General features: G+C 40.8%; 1 protein-coding gene across 1 annotated transcript; it reads left to right on the forward strand.

Annotated features, from left to right (window-relative positions):
• Window positions 1-1414: 1414 nt before the first annotated feature.
• Window positions 1415-2965, forward strand: LOC131274377 (ubiquitin-like modifier-activating enzyme 6). The gene has a single exon (XM_058280568.1). The coding sequence runs from the start codon at window positions 1450-1452 to the stop codon at window positions 2929-2931; it is 1482 nt and encodes a 493-aa protein (XP_058136551.1). The 5' UTR covers window positions 1415-1449; the 3' UTR covers window positions 2932-2965.
• Window positions 2966-13701: the final 10736 nt, after the last annotated feature.

Genomic DNA, 13701 nt, shown 5'->3' on the forward strand with positions numbered 1-13701 from the left:
CAGCAAAGCGGAAGGATACAAGATCAACACGCAAAAATCAGTAATGTTTTTGTACTCTAGCACTCAAGAATCTGAGTAGGAAATCACAGGGAAAATTCCATTTTCAATAGCAACAAAAAGACTCAAATACCTAGGAATTAATTTAACGAAGGAAGTATAGGATCTATATGCAGAAAACTACAAAACAATGCTAAAAGAAATTTTAAAAGACCTAAACAAATGGAAAGATATTCTGGGTTCATGGATTGGAAGAACACATATTGTGAAGATGTCATCTTACTCAAACTGATTTATAGATTCAATGCAATACCCATCAAAATCCCAAGAGCCTACTTTACAGAATTAGAAAAGGCAATTACCAAATTCATTTGGAAGGGAAAGTACACCTGAAAGCCAAAAACATTCTAAAAAAGAAAAGTGATGTAGGAGGAATTTCACTGCCTGACCTTGAAACATATTACAAAGCTACAGTGATCAAAACAGCATGGTATTGGCATAAAGACAGAGACACCTCAATCAGTGGAACAGAACTGAGAACCCAGACATAAACTCTGAGCTATCCAGTCAAATGGTTTTGTTGTTTTTTTGAACCAGTGTTTGACAAACCTACCAAGTTAATGTTAATGGACAAAACAGTCTCTTCAACAAATGGTGCTGGGACAACTGGATATCTATAACCACAAGAATGAAAGAGGACCTCTATCTCACTCCCTATACAAGAATCAATTCAAAATGAATCAAAGACCTAAATGTAAAAGCCAGGACCATAAAACTAATAGAACAAAATGTAGGGAAACATCTTCAAGACCTTGCAGTATGTGGTGGTTTCTTGGACCTTACACCCAAAGCATGTGCAACAAAAGATAAATAAGTGGGATTTTCTCAAAATTAAACTCTTTTGCACCGCACAGGACTTTGTCAAAAGAGTGAAAAGACAGCCAACCCAATGGGAGAAAATATTTGGAAATCACATATCCAATAAGCATTTAATATCCAGGATATATAAAGAAATGTTACAACTAAACAATAAAAAGACAAATGACTGAATTTAAAAATGGGCAAAAGAAGGGAAGCGGACTTGGCCTAATGGATAGGGCATCTGCCTACCACATGGGAGGTCTGAGGTTCAAACCCCAGGCCTCCTTGACCCGTATGGAGCTGGCCCACGGGCAGTGCTGATGCGTGCAAGGAGTGCCGTGCCACACAGGGGTGTCCCCTGCGTAGGGGAGCCCCACGTGCAAGGAGTGCGCCCCGTAAGGAGAGCCGCCCAGCGCAAAAAAAGTGCAGCCTGCCAGGAATGGTGCTGCACACACAGAGCTGACACAGCAAGATGACACAACAAAGAAAGACACAGATTCCCATGCCACTGACAACAGCAGAAAGTGGACAAAAAGAAAAACACGCCCCTTCCCTGGCTCGGCGTAGCCGGCGGCGGCGTGTGTGGCGGCGATGGAGGAGTTCGAGCAGGTGGCGGCGTCTGAAGGGGAAGAGGCATCCTGTTCTTCCTGGGGGGCCGGCAGCACACATACAAATTTGCCTGTCATGTCAGCAGATTCTGTGGAAATTGATGATGCATTATATAGTCGACAGAGATATGTCCTTGGAGACACAGCAATGCAGAAGATGGCCAAGTCCCATATATTCTTAAGTGGCATGGGTGGTCTTGGTTTGGAAATTGCAAAGAATATTGTTCTTGCAGGGATTAAGGCACTTACAATTCATGATACAAAAAAATGTCAAGCATGGGATCTAGGAACCAACTTCTTTCTCTGTGAAGATGATGTTGTTAATATGAGAAACAGGGCTGATGCTGTACTTCAACACATTGCAGAACTAAATCCATATGTTCACGTCACATCAACTTCTGTTCCTTTAAATGAAAGTACAGATCTCTCCTTCTTAGATAAGTATCAGTGTGTAGTATTGACTGAGATCAAACTTTCCTTGCAGAAGATCAATGACTTTTGCCGTTCTCAATGCCCTCCTATTAAGTTCATCAGTGCAGATGTACATGGTATTTGGTCACGGTTGTTTTGTGATTTTGGTGATGAGTTTGAAGTTTTAGATACAACAGGAGAAGAACCAAAGGAAATTTTCATTTCAAACATAACACAGGCTAATCCTGGCATTGTCACTTGTCTTGAAAATCATCCTCACAAACTTGAGACAGGACAATTTGTAACATTTAGAGAAATTAATGGAATGACAGGGTTAAATGGGTCTACACACCAAATAACTGTGGTATCACCATTTTCTTTTAGTATTGGTAATACTATAGAACTGGAACCATATTTACATGGAGGCATAGCAGTCCAAATTAAGACTACGAAAACATTTTGTTTTGAACCACTGGAGAAGCAGATAAAACATCCAAAGTGCCTTATTGTGGATTTTAGCAAACCTGAGGCACCATTACAGATACATGCAGCCATGCTTGCCTTGGACCAGTTTCAGGAGAACTATCATCGCAAACCAAATATTGGATGTCGACAAGATTCAGAGGAGCTATTGAAACTAGCATCATCTATAAGTGACATCTTGGAAGAGAAGCCTGAAGTAAATGCTCACATTGTGAATTGGCTCTTTTGTACTGCTAAAGGCTTTTTACCCCCACTTGCAGCAGCAGTCGGAGGAATTGCCAGTCAAGAAGTATTGAAAGCTGTGACAGGAAAGTTCTCTCCTTTGTGCCAGTGGTTATATATCGAAGCAGCAGATATTGTTGAATCACTAGACAAACCTGAATGTGAAGAATTTCTTCCACGTGGAGATAGGTACGATGCCTTACAAGCCTCCATTGGAGACACTTTATGTCAGAAGTTACAAAATTTGAATATCTTCTTAGTAGGATGTGGAGCAATTGGCTGTGAAATGTTAAAAAATTTTGCTTTACTTGGTGTTGGCACAGGCAAAAAGAAGGGAATGGTAAGATAGAAATCCATAAGAGTTAAAAGTCTGTATTTCTGTTGCTGCCCATTTTAAGCTATGTTTCTTTCCTAAAATTGTTAAACAAAAAGTTTTCTGCATTGCCTACCTCATAAAATTATTGTGAAGGTGAGATGTGAAAAGGCCTTTCAAACTGTAAAGCACACTATCATTGTTATTATTTCTGATAAATATTACTTATCACTTGGTAAATAAATCTTTTAAATGAGAGATGCTACCATTAGAAAGTCATGAAGTACTCAGAAGTAGTTTACATTGATTGTGAAACAAAGAAGTTGAAATGATATAAACTTTGGCATACACTTTAAATTCTTAAGACTTTTTTTATAAATGTGAGTTAATAAGTCATATCACATATTTAAATAAAAATATACTCTGCTGGTACTGTTTTGTACCAGATGGTAAAAAAAAAAAAAAAAAAAACACACAGCAAATGGACACAGAGAACTGACAACTGGGGCAGCGGGGGGGGGGGCGGCGGAGAAATAAATAAATCTTAAAAAAAAAGGACAAAAGGCTTGAATAGTTATTTATCCAAAGCAGATATACAGATGGCAAAAAAAGCACCTGAAGAAAAGCTCAACATCACTAAAGATTAGGGAAATGCAAATCAAAACTACAATGAGATATTATTTCAAACCAATCAGAATGGACACTATTAAAAAGACAAAGAGGGAAGCAGACTTGGCCAGTGGTTAGGGCGTCCATCTACCACACGGGAGGTCCGCGGTTCAAACCCCGGGCCTCCTTGACCCGTGTGGAGCTGGCCCATGCGCAGTGCTGATGCGCGCAAGGAGTGCCCTGCCATGCAGGGGTGTCCCCCCACATAGGGGAGCCCCACGCGCAAGGAGTGAGCCCCGTAAGGAGAGCTGCCCAACACGAAAGAAAATGCAGCCTGCCCAGGAATGATGCTGCACACATGGAGAGCTGACACAGCAAGATGACCCAACTAAAAGAGACACAGATTCCCGTGCCGCTGACAACAACAGAAGCAGACAAAAAAGAACATGCAGCAAATGGACACAGAGAACAGGCAACTGAGGGGAGATGGGGAAGGGGAGAGAAATAAATAAAAATAAATCTTAAAAAAAAAAAAGACAAAGAACTGCAAGTGTTGGAGAGGAGGTGGAGAGAGAGGAATATTATTCACTGTTGGTGGGAATGCAGAATGGTACAGCCACTGCGCAGGACTGTTCAGCAGTTCCTAAAGAAGTTGAATATAGACTTGCCACATGACCCTGCAATACCACTACTGGGTATAAACCCAGAAGAAACTGAGAGCAGTGACATGAACAGACATCTGCACACCAATGTTCACAGCAGCATTATTCATGATTTGCCAAAAGTTAGAAACAACCCAGGTGTCCATCAACAGATGAATGGGTAAACAAACTGTGGTGTACTCACACGATGGACTACTGTGCAGCTGTAAGAAGTGAAGTCATAAAGCATATAACAACATGGATGAACCTGGAGGACATTATGTTGAGTGAAGCAAGACAGACACAAAAGGACAAATACTATATGATTGTGTTACTATGTAGTAAATATATTGTGTAACATATATTGTATGATTCAAAAAATAATTTATATGTATCCAGTACATTTGAGAAATGTATGTTTTTATTCAACTATGTTTTCTTTTTAGTTTTTATTTGTTTATACTTTTGATTATTAAATGTGCAAAATAAAGTTATTTAAAAAAAAGACAACATACCCCGGACAGAATAAATCCTAATAGACCTACTCCAAGACATCTACTATTCAGATGGTCAAAGGCCTAAGATATAGAAAGGATTTTTGAGAGCAGTAAGAGAAAAGCAATGTACTATTTACAAAGGAGTCTCAGTGAGGCCAAGTGTCAATCTCTCTTCAGAAACCATGGAGGCAAGAAGGCAATGGTATGATATATTTAAGGTACTGAAAGAGAAAAACTGCCAGCCAAGAATTCTTTACCCAGTAGAACTATCCTTCAGAAATGAAGGAAAGTGTGAAGGCTTTACAAACAAAAACTGAGAAAGTATGTTACAAGAGACTGAATCTACAAGAGATGTTAAAGGATGTGTTAGAGACTGATATGAAAAGACAAGCGAGACAGCCCTAGAGAAGATGTAGAAAGGAAGAACACAAGTAAGACAAGTTGAAGGGTTAAAAGACTGACGGTAATAAGGAATGACAACAGAAAGCCAAGGGATGAAATGGACGAAGCAATGCCTTTAGAGTGACACTGAATGCTAATGGACTTAACCCCCCAATTAAAAGACAAAGACTAATAGAACGGATTAAAAAAAAAACATGAGCCATCTATTTATTGTCTAGAAGAGACTCACCTTAAACACAAGGACACAATCAGGCTGAAAGATATTCCACACTAATAGCAATCACAAAAGAGCAGGTGTAGAACTACCATACGACCCAGCAATCTTTTGGTATACACCCAAAAAAATTGAAAGCAGGGACTCAAATAGACATTTGCACACCAATGTCCATACCAGCATTATTCACAATTTCCAAAAGATAGGAGCAACCCAAGAGTCCATCAATAGATGAATGGATAAATAAAATGTGGTATATACAATGGAATATTATTCAGCCATAAAAAGGAAAATGAAGTTCTGATACATGCAACAACATGAATGAATCTTGAAGACATCATGTTGAGGAAAATAAGCCAGACACAAAAGGGAAAAAATTATACAAGCTCACTGACTTGCAACAATTAGAACAAACAAACTCGTAGAATTAGATTCTAGCATATAGGTTACCAGGGGACAAGGTGAGGACAGGGAAGCTAAACCTTAAAATGCACAGGGTTCCTATTTAGAATGATGGATATGTTTTGATAATTGATGGTGATGATAGTAGCACAACATCGTGAACATAATTAACAGCACTGAAAATATATCTGAATATAATTAAAAGGAGAAATGTTAGATTATATATATGGTAACAGAATTTTTTAAAAATTTTAAGTCATGGATGGGGAGCAGATGTGGCTCAAGCAGCTGAGCACCCACCTCCCACATGGGAGCTCCCAGGCTCAGTTCATGGTGCCTTCTGAAAAAAACAAAACTAAACGACAAGTAAAAACAAATGAAAGTACCAACTCAGAGAAGCCGATGTGGCTCAATGTTTGAGCACCGGCTTCCCACATGCGAGGACCCAGGTTCAATTCCCAGTCCCCAGTACCTAAAAAAAAAAGTCATGAAACTACCCAACACAAACAGTGAGCTCAAAGTTAAACCAAGGACCTTAATTAATAGCACTATTATAAAAATGTGCTATCATCAATTGTAACAAATGGTCCACACCAATGCAAGGTGTTGGTGGTGGGGCGATATATGGGAACCCTGTATTTTATGCATGATTATTCTGCAAACCCACAACTTTCCTAATAAAGAAAAAAATGGTATACCTAAATCCAACCATATTAATAATTACATTAGATTTAAATGGTCTAAACACATCAACTAAAAAACAATGATTGTCAGATTGGGGGGAAAAAAGATCCAACTATATGCTGTCTATAAAAACTCACTTTAGGGAAAACGGACTTGGCCCAGTGGTTAGGGCATCCGTCTACCACATGGGAGGTCCACGGTTCAAACCCCGGGCCTCCTTGACCCGTGTGGAGCTGGCCCACGCGCAGTGCTGATGCGCGCAAGGAGTGCCGCGCCATGCAGGGGTGTCCCCCACATAGGGGAGCCCCACGCGCAAGGAGTGAGCCCGGTAGGGAGAGCAGCCCAGCATGAAAGAAGGTACAGCCTGCCCAGGAATGGTGCCACTCACACAGAGAGCTGACATGACAAGATGATGCAACAAAAAGAAACACAGATTCCCGTGCCGCTGACAACAACAGAAGCAGACAAAAGAAGACGACACAGCAAATAGACACAGAGAACAGACAACTGGGGTGGGGGGAAGGGGAGAGAAATAAATAAATAAATAAATCTTTTTTTAAAAAGTGGCCATGGTAGTTGCTGAGGGCAGGGAGAGGGAAGAAGAGATGTGATGTGAGGGCATTTTCAGGACTTGGAGTTGCCCTAAATGATATTGTAGGGACAGATGCTGGACATTACATAAGGAGAGCTGCCCAGCGTGAAAGAAAGTGCAGCCTGCCCAGGAATGGTGCCGCCCACACTTCCCGTGCCGCTGACGACAACAGAAGTGGACAAAGAAACAAGACACAGCAAATAGACACAGAGAACAGACAACCAGGGGAGGGGGGGAATTAAATAAATAAATAAATCTTTTTTTAAAAAAAAACTCACTTTAAATATAATGGTATATGTTTGTGTACGTGTGTATACAGTGTATATAGTAAAAGTATAGGTTTTTGGGAAAGGAATGATGAATATGTTCTAAAATTATATTGTGATGAATGCGCAACTCTGAAACAATTTTGAGTATAGTAAAAATCACTGAACTGTACACTTTAAAGGGGTGAATTTTATGACATGTGAATTATATCTAAATAAATGTTTTTTAAAAAGCCAAGGACAGGAAAAAATATACCACACAAAAATCAAAAGAAAGCTAGAATAACTATGTTAATGCTACACAAAGTGGATTTCAGAATAAGTAAACCTCCCAGAGATAAAGAGGGACAGTACATAATGTTAAAAGGGTCTATTAACCAAGACATAACAATCCTAAATGTATATGCACCTAGCAACAGAGCTCCAAATACTAAAAGAACCTATAGAAGACAAAGATAAACCTTGTATAATACTTTGAAACTTCAGCACTAGTCTGAGTAATTGACAGAACAAACAGAAAACCATTAAGAATGTATAACACTTGAATAACAGTATCAATCAAACCTAATTTATATCTATAGAACACTCTGATCAAAAATAGCAGAATACACATTCTTCTGAAGTACATATACAACACTCATCAAGATAGACCATATTAAGGGAAACGGACTTTGGCCCAGTGGTTAGGGCGTCCGTCTACCATATGGGAGGTCCGCGGTTCAAACCCCGGACCTCCTTGACCCGTGTGGAGCTGGCCATGCGCAGTGCTGATGCGCGCAAGGAGTGCCGTGCCACGCAAGGGTGTCCCCCGCGTGGGGGAGCCCCACGCGCAAGGAGTGCGCCCATGAGGAAAGCCGCCCAGCGTGAAAAGAAAGAGCAGCCTGCCTGGGAATGGCGCCGCCCACACTTCCCGTGCCGCTGACGACAACAGAAGTGGACAAAGAAACAAGACGCAGCAAACAGACACCAAGAACAGACAACCAGGGGAGGGGGGGGGAATTAAATAAATAAAATAAAATCTTTAAAAAAAAAAAAAAAAAAAAAAGATAGACCATATTAAGAAGCAGACTTGGCCCAATGAATAGGGCATCTGCCTACCACATGGGAGGTCCACAGTTCAAACCCCGGGCCTCCTTGACCCGTGTGGAGCTGACCCATGCGCAGTGCTGATGCGCGCAAGGAGTGCTGTGCCACGCAGGGGTGTCCCCTGCCCCACGCGCAAACAGTGCGCCCTGTAAGAAGAGCCGCCTAGTGCGAAAGGAAGTGCAGCCTGCCCAGGAATGGTGCTGCACACATGGAGAGCTGACACAACAAGATGACGCAACAAAAAGAAACACAGATTCCCAGTGCCACTGATAAGGATAGAAGCAGTCACAGAAAAACACACAGCGAATGGACACAGAGAGCAGACAACTGGGAGGGGGGAAGGGGAGAGAAATTAATAAAAAATAAATCTTTAAAAAAAAAAAAAAAGATAGACCATATCCTGGCCCATAAAACAAGTCTTGAGAATTTTAAAAAGAATTGAAATCATACAAAGTATGTTCTGTGACTATAATGGAATTAAACTAGAAGTCAAAAAAACATAAACTGAAATTATTTGGAAATCAAACAAGATATCCTTAAGTAGGTCATGGGTCATAGAGGAATAATCAAGGGAAATGAGAAAATATTTTGTATTGGATAAAAATGAAAATACAACTAGAACTCTGTTACATTTGTAAAACAGAACACAAAATTATACAGCCAATTTGGAAAAGAGTCTGGCAGTTTTTTTAAAAAGTTGAACACATACTTGCCATATGATCCAGCAATACCACCGAGTTATTTATCTGAGAGGTTCTATTCACTCAAAAACCTGGTGTCCTTCAACTGATGCTTTAACAGGTACATTCATGAAATGCAATACTACTCAGCAATAAAAACACAGAAACTACTGGCACACTCAACAACATCTATGCATTTCAAATGCATTATGTTAAGGGAAAGAAGCCAGACTCAAAAGGATACATATTGTATTATTTCATTTAAATGACATTCTGGAAAAGGCAGAACTATAGTGATAGAGAACAAACACTGATTGCCAGGGGCTAAGGCTTGGACCACAAAGTGACAACACAAGGGAGTTTTGGGGGGTGATGGAACTGTTCCGTATCTTGACTGTGGTGCTTATTACGTGACTCTACATATTCATCAAAACTCATGGAACTGTATACCAAAAGAGTGAATTTTATTGTACGTGAAATTTTTTAAAAAAGAATGTTTCTGAAAAGAATATATCAAGGCTTATTAGAAAGCTATAATAACTAAGACAGTGAAGCAATTGTGTAAGGATAGAAAAAATAACCAATGAAACAGAATAAAGAGCCCAGAAACAGACTCACACATATATAAAACTCTTATTAAAAGTTGGAGTTGGCACTGCAGATGAGTGGGAAGGATTCTATTTAATGATGCTGGCACAATTGTATGTCTACATTTTAAAAATTTTTTTGGATTCACGCCTCATACCTACTACCAAAAAATCAACTCAAAAAGGATCAAGTACTCAAATATTTAAAAAGCAAAAATTAAAAACCTGCAGATAACATACAAAATACCTTTCAAGAAAACGTGTATATATATATATATAATCAATAGTAATACACACACATGCACACACACATATTTATAAAGAGAACTCAAAATCAGGTAAACTATATAAGGTTACATACGTTGATTGTAAAACCATAAGAAGCAAGGAACTGATCACCTTAAAAGTCAGGAGAGTGGTTACCTCTAGAAGAGGAGGGGGGTGGGCCCCTGGGGCCTTACTTACGGGGTGCTGATGTTCTAGTTCTTGACCAGGGTGGTGGTGACAAGAGTGCCTGAATGCCCTCCACGTCCCCAAGGCACCACGGAAGGCAGCTCGGCTTATACCCTCCGTAGGTGCACTACCCAAGAAGGCTGGCTGTCGGGCCCAGGAGCCTGGCAGGAAAAGGTTGTGGGGTGTAACACTGTGAGCAGGACGTGAGGGGGCTCAGAAGAGGTTAAGTTAGGGTGAAACTCCCCACATCAGGGAACGATTCTGTCAGGAGACCTGACACGAGTCTCTACAATGAAGTCCCCCCCCTCGCATGGGGACCTCCTGGGCCAGTCTGTTAGCCAGAGGAGAGAGAAGCGGTGACCACCGAGAGAGACCATCGCAGTCAGGTCCCCAGAAAAATGGGAGATGATTGTCTATTATTCCCTTCTTCCCATCCTTGGAGACTTTTGGCTTGGATAAAGGATGGGGCCTTTAGAGCTTAAAAACGGCAGAGGCCTTGGGGCTGGAAACACAGTCCTGGAACAGGGGGAGGAGACGAAGCAAAGGAAGAGGAGCTCGCCCCCTGCCCTGCTCCGTTCACATCCCTTAGGTCACAAACCTGTCCAGGGCTAGACGTGGAGAAGCTGTTGATTCAATCAGATGAGATTGGAATTTTTAAATGGAGGCCAGAAAGATTTTTTAAAAATTGTTATTGTAGTAGTGCACATAACAACTAAAAATTTCCCATTTTAACCACTTTCAAGTATACAATTCACCACATTCACAATACTGTGCTACTATCACCAATACCCTAACTTTTTCATCATCTCACACAGAAACTCTGCACCCATTAAGCAATAACTCCCTCTTCTCCTCCTTATCCCTGGGCCCTGGTAACCTATAATCTACTCTCTGTCTCTAAGAAATTTGCTTATTCTATGTATTTCACATAAATGAGATTATTCAATATTCTCTTTTTGTGTCTGGCTTATTTCACCCAACTAAATGTCTTCAAGGTTCATCCATGTTCTAGCATGTATCAGAATGCCATTCCTCTTTACAGTTGAATAATATTCCAATATTCCACATTTTGTATATTCATTCATCTATTAATAGGCACTTGAATTGTTTCTACCTTTTGGCTATTGCAAATACCGCTGCTAGGAACACTGGTATACAAATATCTCTTTGAGTTACTGCTCTCAATTTCTTTTGGATATATACCAAGAAGCAGAGGTGCTAGGTTATCTGGTAAGTATATTTTCACCTTTTTGAGAAACTGCCAAACTGATTTCCACAGTGGCTATATACCACTTTACAATGCCACCAACAATGTATCCGGGTTCCAATTTCTCCACATCTTTGTCAACACTTATTATTTTGTTTGTTTTTGATAGCCAGCTTAATTGGTGTGAAGTGGTATCTCGTTGTGGTTTTGATCTGCATTTCCCTAATGGCTAATGATGCTGGGCATCTTTTCATATTCTTATTGGCCCTTTGCATATCTTCTTTGGAAAAATGTCTTATGAATGAAAACTACCAAGAGTTAAGAGAGCTGGGAAATGGACTTTGGCCCAGTGGTTAGGGCGTCCGTCTACCATATGGGAGGTCCACGGTTCAAACCCTGGGCCTCCTTGACCCGTGTGAAGCTGGCCACGCGCAGTGCTGATGCGCGCAAGGAGTGCTGTGCCACGCGAGGGTGTCCCCCGCGTGGGGGAGCCCCACGCGCAAGGAGTGCGCCCGTGAGGAAAGCCGCCCAGCGTGAAAAGAAAGAGCAGCCTGCCCAGGAATGGCGCCGCCCACACTTCCCGTGCCGCTGACGACAACAGAAGCGGACAAAGAAACAAGACAAAGAAACAAGACGCAGCAAATAGACACCAAGAACAGACAACCAGGGGAGGGGGGGAAATAAAATAAATAAATAAATCTTAAAAAAAAAAAAAAAAAAAAAAAGAGTTAAGAGAGCTGAAACTCAACAAGAAAAAGAGTCAACACTATATAGACAGGTTCAGTATCTGGGGAAAACAAAAACTTTTCCTATTTGTACCCTACCACTTCAGACTATTAATAGTTTTCTTTTTTTAATCAAAAGGAAAAATATCTGGGAAGCAGATTTGGCTCAACTGATAAGAGCATCTGCCTACCACATGAGAGACCCAGGGTTCAAACTCAGGGCCTCCTGACCCGTGTGGAGCTGGCCCACGCGGAGTGCTGATGCGCACAAGGAGTGTCATGCCACGCAGGGGTGTTCCTCGCGTAGGGGAGCCCCACGCACAAGGAGTGCGCCCTGCATGGACAACCACCTTGTGCAAAAAAAAGTACAGCCTGCCCAGGAGTGGTGCCACACACAGAGAGCTGACGCAGCAAGATGATGCAACAAAAAAAAGACACAGATTCCTGGTGCTGCTGATGAGAATACAAGCGGACACAGAAGAACACACAGCGAATGGACAGAGAGAGCAGAAAGCTGGGGAGGGTGGGGGGGGGAGAAGGGGAGAGAAATAAATTTTTTAAAAAAAGGAGCAATATCTGTGGAAAATTCTCACATGCAGACTAAAAAGTTTTATACCTTTTTAAAATATCAATTTTTAAGTTAGTATTTTACCTATTTGAAATATCAACTTTGTGGGTAAATCTATTTATTTAACCAATATTTTATTGCCTACTTGGCCTTGGGAAAAACATGCATGAGACACTGTTCTGTGCTTTATGGCTGCAGTACCAAACAAACAAAATTCTTGCCTTCTTGGAGTTCACAATTCTAGTAAAATTTTTATTCTAGTAATTTGAAATATATAATTAATGGAGAACATTTTGGTGTGGAATATCTGTTTATAAAATCTGAACAAATTTAGAGAAAAATTATATAATTCCAGCACACTTATCATATTTATCAACTCTCTGAGTTTGGGTTAACGGTTTAATTTTCCCAACAAGCATTTGGAATTGCTTCTTCATTTCTATCTGACAAATAAGGAAGTTCAGACTAAGAAGAGCAAGTGATATGCTGAGGGCCACAGAACTACTTAGAAATTTGATTTAGCATATAAACACAGATCTGTCTGCCTCCAAATGCCATGCTCTTCACACGACGCCACACCCACATGCCATGCTCTTCCCACAAGACCACCAAGCCCCTCGAGACAGGGAGTGCAACAGGCCCTTCAGGGGTGGTTTGTGATTATATTTTGCTGCCCCTCAGACTCCCAAATCAGTGAGAGGAAATGTGAGCATTTCAACTTGAGGCCTGTGCAACCTAACCACATACAGCCCTAAGGCAGATTTTGCTCAGTTTGTCTGCCTGGGCTCTAGGTCCACCAGGGTTAGAGCCCTGCCCTATCCCTGGATGGAAACACAGATAGAGATACAGGTTTGAAGATGGGAAAGTTGACAGAGACCATCATGAATTCACTTTAGGAAATGATGGGAGGGTGAGGAGTTGTGGGCACCAATTTATTGCTGAGAAACAAACATCAAGAGCCTCAGACCACATGACAGAAAAGAAGATAAAAATGTAAGGTTAGAGAGGGTAAGTAAAAACCCTAGAGTTCTGAATTTGAATTGAAAGAATGAGTGTGAATTCATGAGGGAAAGAAAAGTATTCTCTATCTTTATCTATTGAAAAAAGCCTAGAAACAATGATCAAAGCGACAGCACTGAAGACCCTAGCACAAAGCTGTGCTCTTTAGATACCATTTCCCATTACAAAAAACA

Source organism: Dasypus novemcinctus, chromosome 18 (assembly GCF_030445035.2).
Source record: "Dasypus novemcinctus isolate mDasNov1 chromosome 18, mDasNov1.1.hap2, whole genome shotgun sequence".
In the NCBI taxonomy this organism is placed as follows: domain Eukaryota; kingdom Metazoa; phylum Chordata; class Mammalia; order Cingulata; family Dasypodidae; genus Dasypus; species Dasypus novemcinctus.